The sequence below is a fragment of the Nipponia nippon genome, unplaced genomic scaffold (assembly GCF_047370975.1).
Source record: "Nipponia nippon isolate SJK-2023a ecotype South Korea unplaced genomic scaffold, ASM4737097v1 scaffold_1, whole genome shotgun sequence".
NCBI classification, from domain to species: domain Eukaryota; kingdom Metazoa; phylum Chordata; class Aves; order Pelecaniformes; family Threskiornithidae; genus Nipponia; species Nipponia nippon.
In genome coordinates, this window is record NW_028262290.1 from 167,720,707 (window position 1) to 167,743,216 (window position 22,510).

Consider the following 22,510-nt stretch of genomic DNA (forward strand, 5'->3'; position numbering starts at 1 on the left):
CCCGGGCGCGGGGGGCGGCCGCCGCGCAGGGGCCGGCCTGCCCCCTTCCAGGCCCCGCAGCCGGCGCCCCGGAGCCCCGGCGGCGGGCTCGGAGCGAGGTCTCCGTGGGGCGGGCGGGCGGGCGAGGGCGGCGCGGGGCCGGGGGAGGGCGCGGGGCCGCCCGGAGACGCGCTCGGGCCGGAGTGGGAACGGGCGGCTGGAGCCCGAGCGGGGAATGAGGCTTCCCCGGCCCCCCCTTGCTGCCGCCCCGCGGCCCCGGCGCCGAGCATCGCGGGGGGGCTGCCGGTGCCCGGCTCCGTCGGGGCAGGGCCAGGCAGGCGGTGCGGAGCCTCGGCTGGGGGGCGCCGGGGGAGCGCCTGCCCGGGGGGCCGCAGCCTGCCCGGCCCTGTCGGCCACCGGGGCGTCCCACGGCCGGCCGCGGCCCGCGTTGCCGGCCCGCCCGCGCTGCGCTGCGGCTGCACAAAGCCCCTGGGCGCTGCCCCTCCCTCCCGCGCCCCCGCCGTGTCTCAGACGGGAGCCCCGGCTGGCTGCCGAGCGGCCCCTCCGCACATCGCTCGGTCTACAGAGCAAGCGAGACCGGTGCAAGCCGAATGCTCCTCAGCTGCGGCGAGAGCGCCGCAGCTCTGCCTTGCCCTGCTGCGTGTCCTGGCCCCGTGTGGGGAGTCCCCGCGCTAAAATGGAGTGTTTCTCTCGCTTACGTTATGCCCCTGCCTACAGGGAGATGCTCACCGGGCCTGTAATATGCTGAACATCGAGCAAAATAAAGCCCTGCTTCAGAAGAGCATCAGGATTACCACGTAAAGCACTCAGAAGCTGAGAAATGCCGGAGCTGAAGTTGTGTCTAAACTCACTCTGCCTGTGTTTTCAGTGGCACGGCTACACGCCAGACCTCCAGCTCTCACCTAGGGGTAGTCCTCCACTCGGGACCCCTGCGTGTTCCTGCCTGCGCTCACCCTTTGATCAGGGATGCAGTACCTCTGGCTGCTTAGCTACCCAGGCTCCCCGGTGGCATCGATATCTATGTGAATACGCGGATTTCTCCACCACCGCCCTCTCCTACTCTGTCTCCATGGGGCACCGCTTTGCTGCAGCCTTGAATCATGTGTTTTGTGTGGGACGTGACAGTCCAGGCATGGAGCTGGACACTTGAATCCTGTGTGGAACATGTAAATGAGGCCAAATGGGTCCACCAGGCTGACAGTGTGGTACGCAGCCTTCCGCCACCAAACAGACACAACCTGAATCCCCGGGGTCCAGCTGCAACACCAGTACCAAGGGCCTGCACAGAGCCTCCTCTTCCTTCTGTGTCTTTTGTGCCTTTCTCTATGGCACATCCTTGCAGTCTCAAGGAAATATCCCTCCATGGCGAGAGCTGCCCTACCGCCAGCCAGGGAAACAGAGGTGTGGAGAAGTCAATGTTAAAATAATCATCCGGACTCAAATTCTGAATCGTAAAACTGAGGCCCGGCGAGAGGGGTCCCTCTCACCACTTTGATGCAGATACCCCCCACTAACCGATGGCCCTTGGATCACTGAGCAAGAGATGCGTGTGTTTGTAGGGCGTAGGCCATTTGGCCGCTAGCCTAGGGTGAGGGCCCAGATTTCAGGCTGGGAAGGAGGCTGGCAGCAACCAGCATTTGGATGAATCCCACCTTAGGAATCAGTTGTGACATGATAAGGGACACGCTCAAGGTCTGCAGGTCAGCATCCATGTTCCGTCTGTCCTTGGCCCAGCTCTCCTGGCTCATCCACCAAATGTCTCTGTGGGAGAGGAACCTTTGCGTTGGAGTGGAGTCATCTTCACGCACACAGTTTGGGTTCATTCCACTGCTATCAAAGCACATTAGACCATGGAGAAAATGAAAGCATAGCCATCCGTAAGTTACTGGATCTCAAGACCTGTACTCAAAGGGTCCAAAACAAGGCTGTGCAAGCACCTTCCTAACTCCTGGGCAACAGCAATTTGATCAGTTGTTCAATGAAGCTTTTATATGTAACCTTCAACCCACCCCTCACACCCTCGTGTAAGTTAGCAAGATACCTGAGAGCAACAGGACACTGCCATCTTCAGTGACCTTGCTGGGGAAACGGAGGAAGCTGGGGAATGAACTACAGCTCCCATAAGGAAGGATGCCTGCCTGTGCCCAAAGCAGCAGGTCCTTCCTGAAGCCAGTAACATAAGCTCCCATACCGACCTCTGCAAATCAATAGCTTACACCCTGCAAGTCCCTACGTATGTCTCCAAGATTAAGGTTCTGCTTACCTGATCATACACTTGCGTTACCTGCAGCCCCTGTCTCTCTTCAAGCACTGAATCTCAGTGCGATGCCCGGAGCAGCAAGGGCAGGCTGCCCCAACAGGGAAGGGAAGCAAGAGTTGCAGCGAGGCGGGCAGGGCAGCGGCTTGGCTGACAAGGGTGCAGTCCCACAGGACTCAAGGAAGGTGAGCAGAGCAGACCTGGTGACAGTAACCAGGGTCACCAATAGTCCAGTGATTACCCAGAAAGTCCCACTCTCCAAGTGGTGAGGCAGGTCCAAGGCCAAGCCAGAAAGTCAAATCAGTGGGTCGGGATCATTGTCAGCATCAGGGAGGTACAAGATCAGGTGTACGCCCAGCTCAGGTCAGGCAGAGATTAAGGGGGAGAGCCTGAGCTTAAAAGCAGCTCCTCAGCCAAAGAGGGGCAGGCTCTTGCGGAGGCTCCCCAAGGACAGAGAGCTGCATCATCAAAGTTGGCCCTGACCCCGGAGAGCCAAACCCCCAGGAGGAGGGGAATGTACTCAGGGCCCTAACAACTTACTCCACTCTGGTTTATTTTGTCTCATGAGACTTTGCAGTAAAGTAAGGTAGAAATTAATTTGCCAAATTGTAAAGCAAAGATCCAGAGAAGAAAAGGTTGAAGGACTGGGAAAAAAAAAAAAAAGGGTTCCAAGCAAACTAAAGCAAATATTGTACTATTGTACTCTAGTGTGTAGATTGAACAAGACACTGATTGAGAGGAGGTCCCACGTCCACCATCCTTGCCGGGGGAGCCAAACTGGAAGGGTGAGGGTCCCGGTGGCACATGATAACTCTACCACCCCTTAGACCTTCAGGGGCTTTCCCAGTTTCTGTATCCTGTATCTAATCTTCCACAGTTTCTCACTGTCTGGTGGAAATGCAGTTTTCATGGCTTCCACTTGAGGCTCAGACCTCCGCTGTTCAGTACGCTCCCTGGGCGTTTCTGCCTCCCCACACGCCTTCTCTGCGGGGAGCCACTCTATTCCATTTTATCAGGCTCCATCCCCCACTCGCAAGTAGCTGGTATGTTCCCTTAACGTGCCTGAAGATACAGCGACCAACACACCGCGTACATGAGAAATCTTAATTGCATGTGCAATTTGTAAAGCCCCTGGTCTCATTGAGCTCTCAGCTGTTGACAGAGACCTCTCAGGACCTTGCTGGATACGTTAGCAGACACTGAGCTAAAAAAGAGTCTCAGGAGGAGACCTGCTCTCTCCCTTCTGTTTTGGGGTTGCTGGGTCACAGCTCCGTGTTTATCAGCCTCAGCCCTTGGCCCCGAGTCTCACCCGGCTGGGCCCCGAGTACTGAATACAAGTTGAATGTCTGCAAGCAGTGCCCTTAAGCAACTACAGACCAGCCTGTCCCATCTCCTCCAGCATGTCACGGCCCGAGCTGGCCCTCCTTCCTCAGTCTGCCTTTGCTTCCCACCCCTCTTCTTGTCTGTTTTCTGCATTAGAATTGCTGAAGCTTCTTCCTCCTCCTCTTCTCTGTTCCTCGCTGCAGACATGCGAGCCTGGAAAAGTCAGTTTTCCTGCATTTCTGGAGCCAGTAGGCAAGACTGGAAAGTGTCCTGCTCCATAGTTGACACTGGGCACGGTGTCTACGCTGAAGATGATACATGACCTGTCAGGTCAGCCCAGAGGATCCGGCATAACTTCAAACTGCTCAGCATAGGCAGGGGCTTCCTGGGAGAAAACTATCAGCCTCTAAAAATGTCCGTGCTTGGTATGGCTTGGTATCCCCAAAATGGGATCCTCAGAGGCTGGTAATTTAGGAAAAGTTGATCCCGAGCTACTGGGCAGAAGAAGAAACATCCAGGGCAGCTCTCCTTCCTGCACTGTAAGCTGCTGCTCCAAGGGGGGGAGTCTGGAGCGTGTTCCTGGTACACAGGCTGTTGGCTAAGCAGAGGCCAATTAATTTTTGCTGTAGCTGTAACGGGAAAAGTTCAGTCTGAGACAAGCACACAGCATGGCAAACCACAACTGCAACAGTTAAAGTTTAATAACTGACTGGCAAATGAAAGCAGGTCTTTCTAATGGAAACTGCTATGCAACCTTAACTTTATGCCTCCACCTGCTCCACTTACAATCTCTACGCAGAATCTAGCACAACAGGACTAAATCTAGTCACGGCCTCTAGGCATTCCTGCAATATAGCTACTACACATATTAAAAGCAAGGGTAATGTTGCAAAATTATTTACTCAAAGTTGGGAAAGTCTAGAGAATGGGCCGGCTGTGATGTTATGTTAACAGAAGCTAGGCTGATACCAGGCACATACTCTACTATTGCACTATACCCATGAAGTGGTCCAGATGAAACAAACCTGGCTTGAGCCATCAGGCTTTGTAGGCACCCACAGCCTGGCAGGTAACAGCTAATGTGGAGGTCCTGCCCCAGCAGGCAACCTGGATGCAAGGAGCACCCGGGTGGTTCCTGCTGGCCTCTGCAAATGGAGTCTCACAGGCTTTCACCCCACGGTCGAGTTGCCCCACGTGATTCTGTTTTCAGCTTTCTACAGCAAAACCTGCCTGCAGCAGCTGAGGAGACACCCTCTCTTGCCTGGGGAACATATTTTAGAACTAGCCCTGGCAGAGCCGTAGCTGGAGCAATAAGAATCCAGAATCCTCATTAACAGTAGAAAGAGCATTCCCACGTGCAGAGTTTTGCTGCTGACAAGAGCAGAAAAAGGCTGCTTCCAAGGGCCTGTCCCAAGCTGGGGTTTCCAAAATGGGGAAAGACTATAACTTAAAGAGAGGAAAACTCAGAGTGGTCCATCTTAGGATGTAAGGGGAGAACTAGCATTCTAGAGCAACACCACATACCTGTCTTTTTGATAAGCCTTGCACAAAGCCGGCAGTGACAGTGGCCTGTCTTGCGTACCAACCTCCGTGACCTCTGTGGTTCAGCAGAGTGCCTAGAAGCAGCCCCCAAACTGGGTCTTTCTGATCCAAAAACTGTTCGTTTTTCCAGACTGACAAGCGAAGGCTTTCTTCCCAGCCACAAAGGCCTCCCAGCAGGACCTACAGTGGCTCAGCTCCCAGTTGCGCACTGGGCACACACATGGCACAGGAGCACAGCTCCTGCATGGTGTTAGCAAAGGAATACTTTCTGAGAGCTGGTGATTCAAGGCTGTTGAGTTTGCTAAGGGCACACAGGCCAGCTGAGACACCAACCAGCTCTTTCAGCAGCCAAGATGACAGCAGCCGAGGCAGGCACCTCTGCACCATCTCCCCTTACCCTTTAGCCCCAGGCCCCACCCACAGGTGAGGCAGAAACCACAGGCAATGCATGTGTGAAGCACCCTCACCAGCCAGCAGGTCTCTCTAGCAAGAAGCACACCATACTCCAGACCTTGTCCCAGAGCGGAGCACAGCCGTACCTGGGGGAGCTCAACCTTTCCTGGCATCTCTCCTGACTTCTGCACCCAACGCTGCACCCACATCTTGGGCAGACGGATTTCCTGCACAGAGCACTTTAAAATGGTCTTAGAGCACATTAGCAACAGCACTGACACGATGGAGCTGGCTCAGCCCCCTGTGACTCTCAGTTCCCTGGGATCCTTTGCACGCCACCTCGCCTCCCTGGCTGCCTTTCAGCATAAGTTCAGAGTCATCCGCAATGGGCCACAGCCTATCCAGCCCAAAGCAAGCCAGCCACGCTGGCCTTTGCCAGGCATGTCCCTGAGCAGCTCAAACTGAGGCAGGACCCAGGACGAATTTGAGCAGATTCTGTGGGCAGTGTGGCTGTCCGCTACTGGGCTCCCCTAGGACAGGGACAAAGACACAGTGCTGGGAGCTGGGAGCTTCACCACCTAAACCTGATATGAGACATGGCCCCAGCAAATGTCGCTGCTCTCCCAGACCCATTGGCAGGTCCCTGAGACCCCGTGCCCTGCAGGAACAGGCTGCTCAGCAGACACAGAGCCATGAGCATGGGGATGCAGGCAAATTGCTAAGGTAGGGGGATCTGCAGGCAAGCTGCTGGCAGTGATTGTAGTGATTACACATCCCAGGTAATGTGTTGCACTTGTCCTGCTCCAGCCTGCCTGAGGAGCAGCAACGCACAAACAGAGTAAGTACAGAGAGGTCCGCTTGATGGGACCGTCACAGGCACCACTTCAGCTGGAAGCTGGGTTGAGCCCTTCAACCCACTCACAATACAGATGATAGTTCAACCTGGAAGATGGCACTGTTACCTGACTTGTCTGCACCTGGCAAGTGTCTCTCATTTTCATTTCTTTACTCCTGGATAAGGTAGGAGCCTTTCACACATCTCTTTGAGGATTGTTCTGTTTAGGAGAGCTAACACCTCCTTCACTCCTGGGTTTTGATCCTGCTTATTTATTAGCCAAACACTTCAGATAATTCACTGGGTTCCTAAGGCACAGGGCTGGCTTATATTGGCACCGTTATGGTACTGTCTCATTTCCATTCTGGCACCAGGTGTTGCTGAAAGTTCTTGGTTTCTTTTGGCTTGTGTTTGTACAGCAGACCAAGGCTGGGCATTCTTGACAACATTCCCAAAGCGATGTCCACACTTGGGCTACAAAGCTCTCTTCAGTTCCTATCTGGATAAGGTCTCCTAGGAGCATGAACATGTCCACTCCATCTAGCTCCTCACCTGCAGCATGGCTGTTCCCCATGCTGATCAGAGACATTGTTCAGGAAGCGTAACTGGCATCAGACAGAAAGAGAAAGAGCAAGAAAGGGGAGAAGAGAGAGAGAGAAGGACGGAAAGAGAGAAAAAGCCAAAAAAGCGTGAGATCTCCAGAGGGAAACCATCACCAGAAAGTCATCAGCTTCATAAAAGAAAACTACTCAGGCAGTGCAGGGTCCTCAGCAGGCAAGATGGGACCCAGTTTGTAAGATGGCCTACCTGGCAGATTGTCAGCCCCTGGCTGCAAGGAAGGGGCGAGGGGACAGGAGCATCACTGCCAGATGTGCCCTTTGGAGGTTACCAAGGAAGCTTTGCAAGGGAGCAATGCCAGAGGACAGGTACGCCCAAGCACTATGGTTGTGCACGTTGCCTTCAGCCAGCATAGGCGTATCCAGCCCGTGAGCAGATGGCCTCTCCCAGGACCCAGGCCTGATACTTCTGGCATTTTCAGTGCAGAAGCAGCTCTCTCCAAGCGCACTGCTCTGCCCCAGCAGTTATGTGAGCATGGCACTCTGGATGCTTTCATTCAGATGACATCTGTCTTCTGCAGGTCACTATATGAACATGGGTTTCATGACTATCTGACAGAAGCAGAGTCTATAAGAAAAGGTCATGTTCTCAGAGTGCAGGATGCAGGACTCAGAGCAAAATGGGTTATGCAACCCAATCCACAATAGAGGCTGGTACAGGAATAACGCTGATACGCCTGTCTTCAGCTGGCAATAGGGTACTGGCTTATCACAGGATGCAGTGGCCCTAATTTCTACACCACCATCATCCAGTGTGGACTCAGTGTATGAGAACAGTCCTGCTAGTCCTGGGTCCTGCGTTATGAAGAAGAGGGCTCTCTTCACTCAGTCACAGCGTTACAGAATCACAGACTGGTGGAGGCTGGAAGGGACCTCTGGAGGTCATCTTGTCCAACCCCCCTGCTCAAGCAGGGTCATCTACAGCCGGTTGCCCAGGACCACGTCCAGGCAGCTTTTGAATATCTCCAAGGAGGGAGATTCAACAAACTCTCTGGGCAACATGTGCCAGTGCGCAGCCTCCCTCACAGTGAAAACATGTTTCCTGATGTTCAGACGGATTCTTCTGTGTTTTTGTGCCCATTACCTCTGGTCCTGTCACTGGGCACCACTGAAAACAGCCTGGCTCCATCTTCTTTGCGCCCTCCCTTCAGGTATTTATATACGCTGATGAGATCCCCTTGAGCCTTCTCTGCTCCAGGCTGAACAGTCCCAGCTCTCTGTCTTTCCTCATAGGACAGATGCTCAGGTAATTTTTCCATGTTTAGATATCATTATTTTGTCACCACTCAAGTTTTCTCTTCTTTGGAATATACAGCTCCAGGTCCTTGACGCTCTTTTTGATGATCATTTCCTTGTCTTCTTACCATTCTTGATGTCCTCTGCTCCCACTGCAGCCCACCCACTACGCTATGGTCACCGCACCTCCAGAAGAGAAGATCAATGAAGCACTTCTTTACAGACCGGACTCTGATCTGTGCATGCCATTACAGCCATGCCTTTTCTGTGCAGCACGTGGCTGGTCATGGGCAGTACATGGCATGTTTGTTCCTGCACATCTCAGCTTGCACCATCTCTGTCAGGTCAGGCCCTACTAAGGCTTTTGCAGCTGGGCTCCACTGATTCTAGGGGAGAACTTGGTATTTGTCCTGCTGGCCTTAGCTGCAGCTGGGGCCACAACCCCAACCAGCATAGTGTCTTCTGCAGATTAAATGTATCTAATGTCTATTCTTTCATGCAAGTTGTCGTGGTTTAACCCCAGCCAGCGACTAAGCACCACCCAGCCGCTCACTCACGGCCCCCCGGTGGGATGGGGGAGAGAACTGGAAGAGTAAAAGTGAGAAAACTCATGGGTTGAGATAAAGGCAGTTTAATAGGCAAAGCAAAAGCCGCACACACAAGCAAAGCAAAACAAGGAATTCATTCACTGCTTCCCATGGGCAGGCAGGTGTTCAGCCATCCCCAGGAAAGCAGGGCTCCATCATGCGTAACGGTGACGTGGGAAGAGAAACGCCATCGCTCCGAACGTCCCCCCTTCCTCCTTCTTCCCCCAGCTTTATGTGCTGAGCATGACGTCACATGGTGTGGAACATCCCTTTGGTCACTGGGGTCAGCTGTCCCAGCCATGTCCCCTCCCAAATTCTTGTGCACCCCCAGCCTCCGCGCTGGTGGGGTGGGTGAGGAGCAGAAGAGGCCTTGACTCTGTGTGAGCACTGCTCAGCACTAACGAAAACATCCCTGTGTTATCAACACTGTTCCCAGCACAAATCCAGAACATAACCCCATACTAGCTACTATGAAGAAAATTAACTCTATCCCAGCCAAAACCAGCACATAAGTCTTTAATAACTCTAGAAGAAAGCCAGATTCAGGACAGACCTCCAGGTAACACCCTCTATGTACCACTGCAGTTTGACTACTGATAACTAACTCTGAACAGGGTTTTCTGACTAGTCATGCTCTCACCTAATAGTAGTTCACTCTGTATTGTCTTTTCTTAATTTCTTTCTGAGAATCTCATCTGAAAGAGCATGAAATTAAGACATTTAAGACATACAACATCTGCTCCTTCTGTCCCTTTCCCACAGGCCCTTTGGCCTGACACAGAAGGAAGCAGGATTGGTCTGACCAACTTTGCATGTGTCCAGGCACTTACAAATTCATAGAATCATAGAATAGTTTGGGTTGGAAGGGACCCTTCTAGGCCAGTCCCCCCTGCAGTGAGCAGGGACATCTTTCACTAGATCAGGGTGCTCAGAGCCCTGTCCAACCTGACCTTGAATGTGTCCAGGGATGGGGCATCTCCCACCTCTCTGGGCAACCTGGGCCAGTGTCTCACCACCATCATTGTAAAAAATGCCTTCCTTATATCTAGTCTAAATCTACCCTCTTTTAGTTTAAAACCATTACCTCTTGTCCTATCTCTACAGGCCCTGTTTAAAAGTTTGTCCCTGTCTTTTCTATAGGCCCCCTTTAAGTACTGAAAGGCTGCAATAGGGTGTCCCCAGAGCCTTCTCTTCTCCAGGCTGAACAACCCCAACTCTCCCAGCCTTACTTGCTGTAGTATTTTCCAGGAATCGAAGTAAGGCTGGCCAGGCATAGGGCCAAATTTAAGAACTCACAGGCTACTATCAAACATGTGCTTGCCTTTGGCCTAAGCCCATGTGGCCCAGAAGCCCGAGGGACAGCCTTGCAGCGAGGAGTGCAGTGCTTGGAGGTGGGTGGGACGGCGCGGATGTGAGCAGCATTGCTGACATCTGGTGATGAGCCGGAGGAACAGAGCAGGGGCGGACAGGCCCTGGAGAGTGCCTTTGTACAAAAGGGATGAGTTCCTCCAGGTTTCACCTGCAAAGCATGGTACCTCAGGAGCATCAGCATCTGCTGCAGAGTGTCTGGATGGAAACAGAAATGCAGGAAGCATTTGGAGTCGTGCTCCTAATGGTGAAGTACCAGAAGCACTCGGCACTGGGAGAGCTGCTGTAGGGCCATATCAGCCACTGGAGTGAGTCCAGCAGAGTTCTGCATGGGGCTGCTCGAAGAGGGTCTGTGGTGCTGTGTGGGGTTGCAGCTCAGGGCAAATACTGAGGGTCCTACTGCTGTGAGTCAGAGATCTGATCTGAGTTCCTCCTCAGGTGGGATCACTGCTACACCACTTAGACACACCCAAGACTATGGGGTCTGGATGGGATCCACCCACGGGCACTGAGGGAGCTGGCAGAAGTGTTCACTGAGCCACTTTCAATCATTTATCAGCAGTCCTGGTTAACCGGGGAGGTCCCAGTGGACTGGAGGTTAGCAAATGTGACGCCCATCTACAAGAAGGGCTGGAAGGAGGATCCGGGGAACTACAGGCCTGTCAGCCTGACCTCGGTGCTGGGGAAGGTCATGGAGCAGATCACCCTGAGTGCCATCACGCGGCATGTACGGGACAACCAGTCAGCATGGGTTCATGAAAGGCAGGTCCTGCTTGACTGACCTGGTCTCCTTCTATGACAAGGTGACCGCTTAGTGGGTGAGGGAGAGGCTGTGGGTGTTGTCTACCTGAACTTCAGTAAAGCCTTTGACACCGTTTCCCACAGCATTCTCCTGGAGAAGCTGGCTGCTCATGGCTTGGACGGGCGTACGCTTCGCTGGGTAAAAAACTGTCTGGATGGCTGGGCCCAAAGAGTTGTGGTGAATGGAGTTAAATCCAGTTGGCGGTCGGTCACAAGTGGTGTCCCCAGGGCTCAGTAGTGGGGCCAGTTCTGATTAATATCTTTATTAATGGTCTGGACGAGGGGATCGAGTGCACCCTCAGTAAGCCTGCAAATGACACCAAGCTGGGGGGGAGCGTCGATCTGCCGGAGGGCAGGGAGGCTCTGCAGAGGGCCCTGGCCAGGCTGGAGCCATGGGCCCAGGCCACGGGGTGAGGGTCAGCAAGGCTCAGGGCCGGGTCCTGCACTGGGGGCACAGCAACCCCAGGCACCGCTGCAGGCGTGGGGAGGAGCGGCTGGGAGCTGCCCGGCGGGAAAGGGCCTGGGGCTGCTGGTCGACAGCCGCTGAACACGAGCCAGCAGGGTGCCCAGGTGGCCAAGGGGGCCAACGGCATCCTGGCTTGTATCAGGACCAGTGTGGCCAGCAGGAGCAGGGCAGGGATCGTCCCCCTGTGCTGGGCACTGGGGAGGCCGCCCCTCGAATGCTGTGCTCAGCGCTGGGCCCCTCACCCCAAGGCGGCCATGGAGGGGCTGGAGCGTGGCCAGAGCAGGGCAGCGAGGCTGGGGCAGGGGCTGGAGCCCAAGGCTGGGGAGGAGCGGCTGGGGGAGCTGGGGGGGCTCAGCCTGGAGAAGAGGAGGCTGAGGGGAGCCCTCATCGCTCTCTGCAACGGCCTGAAAGGAGGCTGGAGCCGGGGGGGTCGGTCTCTTCTCCCCAGGAACAAGTGATGGGACGAGAGGGAACGGCCTCAAGCTGCGCCAGGGCAGGTTTAAGTTGGATATTAGGAAAAACTTCTTCCCCGAAAGGGCTGTCAGGCCCTGGCCCAGGCTGCCCAGGGAGGTGGTGGAGTCCCCATCCCTGGAGGTATTTAAAAGCCAGGGAGATGTGGTGCTTGGGGACATGGTTTAGTGGTGGCCTTGGCAGCACTGGGTTAATGATGGGACTGAGGGACCTTAAAGGTCTTTCCAACCTAAACAGTTCTATGGTTCTAAGTGTCATGGGGCAGCCCTCTGAGGTCCTCATGTGCTGTCAGACTGGTGAGAGGAGGGAGTTTGCCTTTGTGTGTGTCACATCCAGCTCTGAGGTCCTTTGGCAACCCATAAACACTGCCCGGTCCCACTGGGTGAAACATGCCAGTGCTTCCAAATGCCTGAAGTCTCAAAGCTAAATCTTGTGAGAGAAATTGAATAAGAGCAAATATTTAAATAAAATTATAAACTGGCATCACCCTTTATTTCAGAATGTCTTTTTCAGAAACCAGCGCAGGCAGCAAATTCAGAGCAAGGAAGCTGATAGAGCCAGTACAAACCAGTAGTTAGAAAAAAGCAGGTAACTAAGGGGAAGGCAGAGACACGAACGAAGTATCGGTGAAGTGAGCAGCACCAAGGGAAACACGAAACTGTTTCATTACCCTGGGGCCAAACACAGTCCCAGCGGTGGCAGAGGCCAGTGACGGACCAGTACGGAAGAGTGACAAGCCTCTGGCTCATAGATCTGTAATTAAGCGGTCTGATCTCTTTGGGACTTGGGCTGAGCACCATGCAGGATGAATTCTGGTCTGGGCTAGGGCAGATCTTCTGGTGATTTTTAAAAAAGCCAGAAATGAGAAATCTATATCCACCATGATAAGCTATTCTAAGATGCAATTAACTAGTAGATTAATTACCCTTACTATTAAAAATGTGTCTCATTTCTAATACGTGTTTGCCCAGCTTCAATTTCCAGCCACTGGATCCAGTTTTCCCTCTAAGTGCCAGTCAGAAGAACTGGCAATGCTGAATAAACTCTGCAGCCTGTCCCTCAGAAAGTTCGGTGAGGCGCGGTTGAGGACCAGCAGTGGATGCCAGCGCGGCGACGGAGGGTGTGCTTAGCCTGTGTGCCCACAGTGCTTCGTGGAAGACTGCTGCTAATCCTTCCTGCCCTGTAAATCTGGGACTGAAGGACAGGCGCCTACAGCTGCACGCAGGATTCCAAAGATTGACCGTGGTGTGTCCAGCCACCACCTCTCCGAAATTCCCACTGCCAGGAATCACTGGCAATCCATAACTCACTTATGGCTCTTCTCTGAACCCTCTCCAATTTATCAGTTTTTTGAAACGTTAACCCCAAAGCAGGATGCCCCAGAAGCAGAGAATCCAAAGAATTGCAGTTGCTGGGCACCTGCCCCAGGTTTCTGTGTGTAAACATACGTTCTGCACAATGAAAACCAAGAACTCAATAAATATTTCTGCTCTGTATTTGAAACGACAATAGATAATATTCGTATTTTACAGTGGTAATGAAATACTTTCTATTCCATTAGTAATTAAGGAAGATGCTAAAGAGAAACTGTTTAAGTAACAATTTTTATAATCTGCAGGAGGATAACATGTCCAAGAGTATTTATTTGGCTAATGAGTTCACTGAACCATTGATTTTTTTCTTTATAACAAATCATGGCACGCTGGGGAACTTAAGATAACTGGGTGAAAAAAAAAATCCAATGTCTTACCAGTATTTAAATGTGTTCACACAGATATCCAAGGAACTACAGAGCAGTTAGTTCAACATACATCCCAAGCAATTGCAGACAAGCAGCCAAAGGATGTCCTGGGTGAATCAATAAAAGCTAGAACCCAAATTACTGTCATTCAAATCAATGTCGTTTGAAAGAGGTACTTTCAACTAATTTTATGTAACGTTTGTAAGCCTACAAGTTTGATAGAGCTAACTAGATAGATACGGCACGCTTAGACTCCTGTAAGTCATTTGACTTAGTACTGCGTGACATTCTAATATGAAAAATTAGCTGTATGCTACAGTCAGTGTGATCGGTATTAACAGATTTGAAAGACTTGGGTAACTGAGAAGACATTCTATGTAGTCATTTGACAGATATATTTCTAATTGTATTCTATTCGCATATCAATGCTATATGTTATTAGCAATCAGGGAGAAAATAAAAAACAGTTGCTGGTAAAATTATTGGGGTAGATAAAAATGAATTGTTGGGATGGTAAAAGTAACAGGTGGCACTCGCCCAGGACAACCTAATCTGGATTGCTCGAAACACCGGGTTCATGAAAAAAATGTTTTGTTACGTCTAAGTATAAGGTGCAACATATAGGAAAGAAGAGTGTGAGCTTCATTTTAAAACAGGGACAGCAATCCTGGACAGTAATGAGTCTGAAACACATTTAGAGGCTGCAATATGTGCCATCTGAACACAAAACCTGCTGAATGGGAAGGCATCGCTGCCAAGGCCGTCCTCCTCCTGGACTGCGTAAATAATCAAGTAATGTCAAACATGAATCTAAGGTTCCTGAGGCATTTGTGTAGATTTCACAGCCACGCAGCTAAGAATAACTCTTACACAATCATAGCGCAACCACATTTTAAATGTTGTGTGCAGTTCTTGTCCCTTCATCTCAAAGAGATGCACTAGAATCAGTAAAGGGACAGGGAAAGCCTGTGCTTATGATTCAGGGTTGGGTGACAGCTTCCATACAGGGAATGACACAGCTGAATAGAATTCCAGCCTGAGTACAGAGAGAAATTACAGGGATCTATATAGTTTTGAATAATGTGATGAAGAGGAACAGACCATAGTTGCCCACATATTCTTAGAATACAAGAGTTAAAGGGCATCAAATGAAACAAGAAGGTGACAACGTAAAGACAAATAAAAGGAGGTGATCAACACAATCTGCAATTAAGTTATCCTTGCCACAAGGATATCAGAATGCTCAAACATACATGGGTCCAAAAAGTGACTGGTCAAATTTATGGAAGAAAAAAAAATATCTGTATGACTGCTAAATACAAAGATGCCCTTTTGACTCAAAAGTGCCTGAAATGCAATTTACAGAGCTCAGGGGTGGGGATGGGCTTTTTTCTTCTCCCCAGTAACAAGCGATGGGACGAGAGGGAACGGCCTCAAGCTGCGCCAGGGGAGGTTTAGGTTGGACGTTAGGAAAAACTTCTTCCCCGAAAGGGCTGTCAGGCCCTGGCCCAGGCTGCCCAGGGCAGGGGCTGAGTCCCCATCCCTGGAGGGATTGAAAAGAAGGGTAGATGTGGTGCTCAAGGACATGGTTTAGTGGTGGCCTTGGCAGCGCTGGGTTAACGGTTGGACGCGATGATCTTAAGGGTCTTTTCCAACCTTAATTATTCTATGATTCTATGATTCTATACTTGCTTTGTCCTTGTACCCTTCTATACATACCATTATGGCTTACTAGTCCACCCGTTATGGCATGTCATGCTCTTTACTGAGGAACAGGAAAGGTCAAGTAAGAGTCAAGCAGATATTCGAGGCTGGGAACCCTACAGGATGATACTGATGGAGTTGATCTTTCAGTTAAAAGAAGGGGATACTAGGAATAGGCAATGCTTTGACTGCACAGAGAGGGTCAGGGTAAGACCCGGTGGCTGCAGCTAGGATGGAAACTTCTGTCTAGAAATGGGATGCATTTTTCTTTCCCTGAGCACATCGCTCCCACTTGGACAGCCGCACTGAGAACGTGGCAGTGGACTCACATTACTTCAGCCAGTCACGAGGGTGTCTCTTCCTGACTGCTCTGCCCAAAAACCCAGGTGGATGCTGAAGGAGAAACAACAGCACATGCCCAAGAGACATTCCTGGTGAACCTGGGACACAGTAGCAATCAGCAGCTGCCTGTGCCTGTGGCAGTTGGCAAAAACACATCAGAACCACATACCCCTGTGCTAATAATGTCACATGCTTGCCATCCTCTGTTGAGATCATAGCCCTCACGCTCAGGACAGCTAAATCTCCCTGGCATAACTCCTGTCCCAGCAAATACATTCACTGCTGCATTAGAAATTTCCCCTTTAGAAACCTGAGAAAAAGTAGCACATCTTGTTATATTGCCAAAATGTGCGCTGGGACATCAAACCTTCTTAATTCTGTTCTTGTAAATGTTTTTTTTTAAAAATCAATTGCTAATCAGTTAGCATAACTGAGTTAAACGCAGAGCATTTGTTCTCAGCCTGCACTTAGCTTGAACTTTTCTGATAGTTTCAGTTCTGAAAAAGGGCTTGAGTGCCCAAAAGCTTTTCTGGTGTGGTGGGTTTTTTTGCTGGTTTGGTTTGGTTTTTCCCTCCAGTTAAATCAGTCATTCTGTAAAAGGTACTCCCCTTTTCCTACTAGCCTCGCATTGCTTGAAAATGGTTACTCAGTGGTATTCTTACACACGGTGACATCATGCCTTTTAATTTCAGTGGGAACACAGATGAAATCTAGTCTATGAAGACTTGTGCCCAGGGACGGCTTGCCCCTCTCAGCCACCTGCCTGACCTCAGCCCTCCCGCTTATGCTGGGATCCCCTGCCTGCAAACCTGCTAGCTCTGAAAGGAATGCTGGGATTTCGCCTGCAGCCCCAGCACGGGTCCCTCATTACAGCAGGTGCCTGTCTACGCCAAGACGCCTCTGTCCAAAGAGGAACCGCAGTGCCAGGAGCTGGCCTGCCCATGTATGCAGTGGCCCTGCATGCTCCTGTGTTTGCAGAAACGGACACTGCAGGTTCGCCTCTTTCAGCCTGAGCTGCCCTCACCACCCAAATGCAGAGCAGACTTCAGAACCAACAAACGTAATCAGCGAGACTCGAGGCGCGGCTTTAAGTCTTAGAGCTGCAAGAAACAATTACAAAATAAAGCAAACCATTAAATTCAATCCTTCCCTGTCCTTAAGGTGATATTATCTTAGTGGCTGAGTACACATTACTGAACATACATTATTGCAGATATATGGACAGTGCCAGAAAGAAGAAGGACCAGTAAACGAGCCCCACGTACTGCTCTGCAGACTGCCTTCATACCGAAGATATCCATTCAGGCTAAGCAATTCCAGACTGTGCTGCCACCAAAAGGGACAGACCCTCCTTTTTCAGCTCCTCCTCCCAGTCACAGACATGATCTGGCTAAAAATGAACACTATAAAGTGGTGATTAGAACTGGGGAATAAGACTATGGGACCTGCTCCCATAAACAGATCACCCTGAACAGACCTGCGAGCGCAGCCAGCAGAAGATGGTGACTTCAGGCTGGGCTCCTGCGCTGGTCCAAGGGAAATGCACTGCTGATGCCTGGTAAGAGTGGGGGCCATTATCCAGGTATTTTAAAAGCTTTGACTCTCCTGCTCCCTTCATCCTTGTTCTGCAGATAGTTTTGGTACATCACCTGGAGCCAACACCTCACCTCTCTGCCCATGGATGTTATAAAGCGCATCATTGTTAAACCTTTTTGAGTTGTACCATCTCTACGCTGCTATAGTAGTACTGGCACACACAGGCTGCCACAACTGGTTTCCAACACCTTTTGTAAGCCTGTAACACGTGAACGCATTCCTGTTGTATCCCGTTAGCATTCATGCTGTGATGCATCACTGGTGTGAGTGTATTAGGAACGGCACGCTGAACCTCACATAGTTCTTTCAAGCTTGCTGCTTCAGAGCAGCATGGTCTAGTTGTGTAAGGCGGTGATGATTAGAGGAGCAGAGCTACACCCTGTGTCCTGACAGAGGCAGAAAAAGACAGAAGCATTGGGTCTGCTTAGCCTTCAGATCTGTGTGCTCCAGTGTCCTGGTGCTGATGTGGACGTTAACAGAGGCCTTGAAAGACCAGTGCACCAAGAGGAGCAAAAACTGCGGCGCTGCCCTAGCGTGCCTTCTGCCAGCCAGCAGCACTTCCAGCACTCCTTGAGTCAGAAGCAGGAATGGGGTTACAGCAAATCTTTAAAGGATGGTTAGTGCTTTGATTTGTTTCCAACTGTGTATTTAAATCGCAGAAACGAATGTTACCCTTTACCTTGTCCAGAGCGTGGTGCGGCCCAGGCAGCAGTGTGTGGACCTGTACTGCGCTCTGGTAGATGCTGGCTGGGCTGTCACAGGGGCTGGCTGCTCTGTACCCAGGGGACCTGCATTCTCAGGGCATGCTTGCTCCTCGCCCCACATCAAAGTCCTCATTGCTGGCACAAGCACCACTGTCCTGCCCCAAGCTGCAAAGCCAGGCAACCCCAGACATCCTACCTGCATGGGAAGCGGTTGTCTGGGAGGCCTCAGCCCCACACCTACCACACATTTCCCCCATGTCCTTTGAGAAACAGAGGGATGCATACGCCTGAGAGTGCACATGCCACTATGCACGGCACGTCGCACGGATGAGCAGGACAGTCTTCAAGGCAAGGCAGAAGTTGTACTCTGGTAGGTATAGCGAAAGACTGGGGTTTATTCCAAACACCTTTGGGTAAAAACTGTAAACAACTTGACTGAAGACAGGATCCCAGCAAACGCCTAGGGCACCAGAGCTGCCTGGTTCAGGTTAGAGTTTGTAGATTTGGGATAGGGACACTGGTATCCTACAACCACAACTCTGATCAATGCAGCGTATTTGCTCCTTGTCCCACAAAATGCCCTAATCCCCATCTCGTGCTTTTTTTAGTGAGTCTTGAGATTGTCCTGATTAGTACAGGCAAACAGAATGCTCCAAAATAGGTGCGTGAGGCCGAGCACAAGGCTGGCTGGGGCAGGGACGCAGTGACAGGTTTGGCAGAGGGGGCTGACGTGGCCTGGCAGGAGGTGTGCAAGGGGACGGGGTTAGCTAGGAAGGCACAGACTGCGCCAGCAAGGGTGGAACATCTGCACAGAAAGGCACAGTAGGACTGGAACCGCAGCCCTTAGTAGAGGACGTCCTCAAAGCTGAGCAGCAGGAAACGGTGCAAGGCACTTGGCAGGTGCAGCTGAGACAGGACCAGAAGCAACCGGCCCTCCAGGAAGGTCCTGAGTGTGTAGCGAGCCAGGTGCTGCAAGGAGCGAGGTCTTTGCTCCAGGGAGAAAAGCGACTGGTAGAAATGTGGGTATTTCTACAGAGAGAGAAGAGAGGACCAGAGGCAGATAAAGCTGGAGATGCCACCCTGGGAGCAGAGGTAGAACCAGACACACCTTTACGTTATTCACTATGGTGCATCCTCCCTATCCCCCAACACCACCTCCCCTGTGCCCTGCAAATCTCCACCCAGCCCCAAACCCCCCTCAGCCCCAAGCCTCCCTGGCACCCTGCCATGGTAGCCCGGCTGCATGTTCTCTAGCCAACAGCATTCATTCCCTTACCTGTACAACCTCTACTGGAACGGCTTCCACCCAGTCCTCGGAGACACGCACGTGATCATAGCTGTTCATCAGGGCCTCGATGACTCGCGGGCAGGTATGGCAGTACCGCAGCACCTGCGCCAGGGAGGGAGCAGGTGAACACAGCCTTTGGACAGGGTCCTGCAAGCCCCACCTTCACCTCTAAAAAGCTGCACATGCTCAAAACTAGCGCTGGTGAACCTAGGGAACTCATGTCCTTCCCTCATGCTGCCCCAGGAGATCAAACCCACTGATGGTGGGAAATGCCAGAGCACCATTCCTGCAAAGAGGGTGACTGAGCCAACATCCAACATGCACAGCACAGTTGCATTCAGCACAACCCACAGCCTCTCCTCAGACGCAGGGACTAATGGATATGGCTGGGATGCAGATCTCCTTCATCTGCCTCACTGCTGCAAGTAGCTCACAAGCAACCAACACTCTGCTTTACGCCAGGCACCTTTCCTCACATTTTTCTAGTTAGAGCATGAAGCATTCTGAGGCAAGGACTGACACCCATTTTGTGTGCAGCAAGCCTAAGGCACGCCATGCCTCTGCAGCAGGCTACGCAGTGGTGTCAGGGATGTATTGTGCCTGTTCGGCGTGGGGCTGCAGAGTCATCCTGTATCTGTGCTGTGTGCAACGGGCGTCCTAAGAAGTACGGTGCCCACGTCAGCCGCCACACAGAGCCCCAGGAAGGCATCATACATATTTTGTGCAACACATCTCTGGGGCGTACCATGCCCATGTTTTAACAGCACATGTAGGTGCAAACACCACACTGGTGCTATGTATCTTGCCCCACCGGCGTGGCCTTGGGAGCACACCCCACCCATGCATAGCTGCACAGAGGCAGATCCCCCCCGGCTCTTGGCTCCCACTCCCTATGGCCCAGGCCAGCAGTAGCTGTCAGAGTCTATTCCGGCTGTACGAGTGATTCTCATTATCTGGCGTTAATAGGAGATTAATTAGTGTTAATTGTTGATTTTCCTGTATTTTCCCAAAGGGGAGAGCAATCTGCTGATCTCCGGGCTGGGTAATTATTGCACTGCTCAGGAATTAAGACAGGAAATTAACCCTTTGTTTGCTGGTGTCTTGCAGAGACAGTAGGAGCTGGAGGGTATGCCCCAAAGAGGAAACTCCTCCCCTGAGAGGAGAAGGGCCAACAGTTTCTGGGGCAAGTGATTATGGAGACTGGGTAAGTACTGTCCACACAGTTTAGCAGACAGAAGCAGGCGAGTCCTACAGGAGAACATACCCCAGGAGAAAACTTCAGGGAATTCCTTACCAGGAATCCCAATTCCCCCTCCCCCAGCCCCTGGGAAGAGATAGGCAGGACAGCAAGCAGGCTGGCACAGAACAAGCCCTGCTGTGACAGAAACATCCTTGCTCTCACTGGGGCCCTGATGTTCACAGCCTTCCCTTCCCACCATGCTCGCAGCACAGCTGTGAGCCCCGCACCTTGAGGAGGGAGCCAGGCCAGATGCGGATGGCACCGTAGTTGAGCAGGGCTTGCACCACAAGCTCTGGGTGGTGCTCTAGCTTGTAGGCAGTTGCTTGCAGGATATTGTGCAGTGCCGTGTTGCCGCTGTAGTTCATGACGTTGACGTTTGCACCCCGGGCCAGCAGTAACTCTGCTACTTGAGCATTGGCGTTCTTGCAGGCCAGGTGAAGAGGGTGCTGGCGGTCCCTGTCTGCAGCATTGATGCTAGCACCACTCTCCACCAGCAGCTGGCAGACCCGGTAGTAGCGGTCCATGTCCTGGGGTTGATGGGGCTGAGCACAGGCAGCATTCAGTGGCGTCTGCCCCTCCTCATTCTTTGCCTCCAGCTCTGCCCCAGAGCGCAGAAGCAGCTGGACGTGGTCTACTAGGCCATGCCGTGCTGCTACATGCAGTGCTGTGTCGTCTTCCTCCTCTGTCTGACTGTTCACACTGGCGCCATGCTGCAGCAGCTGCTGGACACACCTATGTGGGCCAAGACGACTCAGTGACAGGCTCTCCTCTCCAGCTCCTATCCTACCTCCAACCCCCCCACCTCCCATGTCTGTACCATCCCAGGGCTTTCACTTTTCCCAAGAGTCCAAAACTCCCTGCTCCTCATGCCCTGGAGTAGTGGTTTTAAGCCAGGCTGACTGCTGAGCACAGATACTGTCATCCTAGTTCTAGCTAACTCTCCACAAGTGGCATCACACCCAGAGTCTGCTCCCACACCCACGGAGGCCTGTCTGCATAGCGCATGCCCTGAGCTTCGCAATGCGGCCCATCGGCTCTGCGCTGCTGGTGGGTAGCAAGACAATGGCACCAAGCTCAGTTGTGTCAGCTGAGGACTGAGCTTGCAGCCATCTGCTGGACTTCAGAGGTGGTCCTGGTCCAGGAACAGGCAGTAAGGCTACCCCATTCAGCAGCTATTGCTGCAACCACCAGCCCACCTGCAGGGGTGAGTAGGGACCCCTTCTACACAGGATGAGGCTCGAGGGGCAGGGAGGCCCCCTATGCCCCCTGGGTAGAACTCACTCGATAGAGTCTGGGCTCTTGCAGAGATGCAGGGGCTTGTAGCCATCCTCAGAGACAGCCTCAGGGTCAGCACCAAAGCCGAGCAGCAGGCGCACGCAGTCTGTCCTGGCTGCCGCACAAGCCTCATGCAGGGCAGTCTTACCCCCTGGTGCAAAGTTGACGGCAGCACCCCGGAGCAGCAGGAGCCGCAGGCAGTCTGTGTAGCCCCGGCTGGCCGTGATGTGCAGCGGCGTGGTGAGCTCCTGCTCGTAGCTCAGAGACCACAGTCCTGCAGGGAAAGAGAGGTCAGGGAGCCACGTCCAGCCACAGTGCACAACAGCACTGGGCCCAGACCTGCCCCTTCCCCCAGGGTACCTGATGTACATCCCCTCTTGAGAGACTCGGGTTTCCCCTCAAAAGACTGCCTCTTCTTGCCAGTCCCTGCTCTGCAAGGTCCCTGCCTTTGGACTGGCCTGCCAAAGATCTGGGGATGAGTCTTAGACTCCACAGCCATGCTGACAGGGAGCTCAAAGGAGCAGGAGCCTTGGGGCAGAGGCTGTTCCCAGAAAGTCTGCTTTTCACCTGCAGCTCAGTCATGCAGCACAGGGTTTCTGTTGACGGGAGTACAGCGGATGAAGGGCCTAGGGGCACAGGCAGGGCTGAAAGCAGCAAGGTGGCTGGAAAGAGCACATGCATGAAGCACCACAGTAAAACAGAGAGGTGCTGGAGCAGGCTGCCA

The 22,510-nt window shown here is 52.4% G+C and overlaps 1 protein-coding gene across 4 annotated transcripts in view; it reads right to left on the reverse strand.

Moving 5' to 3' along the window:
• Positions 1 to 699: 699 nt before the first annotated feature.
• Positions 700 to 22,510, reverse strand: part of ASB10 (ankyrin repeat and SOCS box containing 10) — a 39,454-nt gene continuing 17,643 nt past the window's right edge. Inside the window, exons 2-6 of one of the 4 annotated variants that reach the window (XR_015699053.1) lie at positions 21,793 to 22,060; positions 20,739 to 21,243; positions 19,260 to 19,373; positions 2,264 to 4,178; positions 700 to 1,830 (exon numbers count right to left, since the gene is read on the reverse strand). Coding sequence is in view for 3 of the 4 variants with exons in the window: in XM_087733487.1 (XP_087589613.1) it covers positions 18,827 to 19,012; positions 19,260 to 19,373; positions 20,739 to 21,243; positions 21,793 to 22,060 (1,073 nt within the window). In the remaining variant the exon portion in view is untranslated. Of the gene's footprint in view, positions 1,831 to 2,263; positions 4,179 to 8,692; positions 9,188 to 13,369; positions 19,013 to 19,259; positions 19,374 to 20,738; positions 21,244 to 21,792; positions 22,061 to 22,510 lie in introns of those variants that run through there. The other 3 variants (XM_087733510.1, XM_087733487.1, XM_087733501.1) reach the window with 3 other exon arrangements.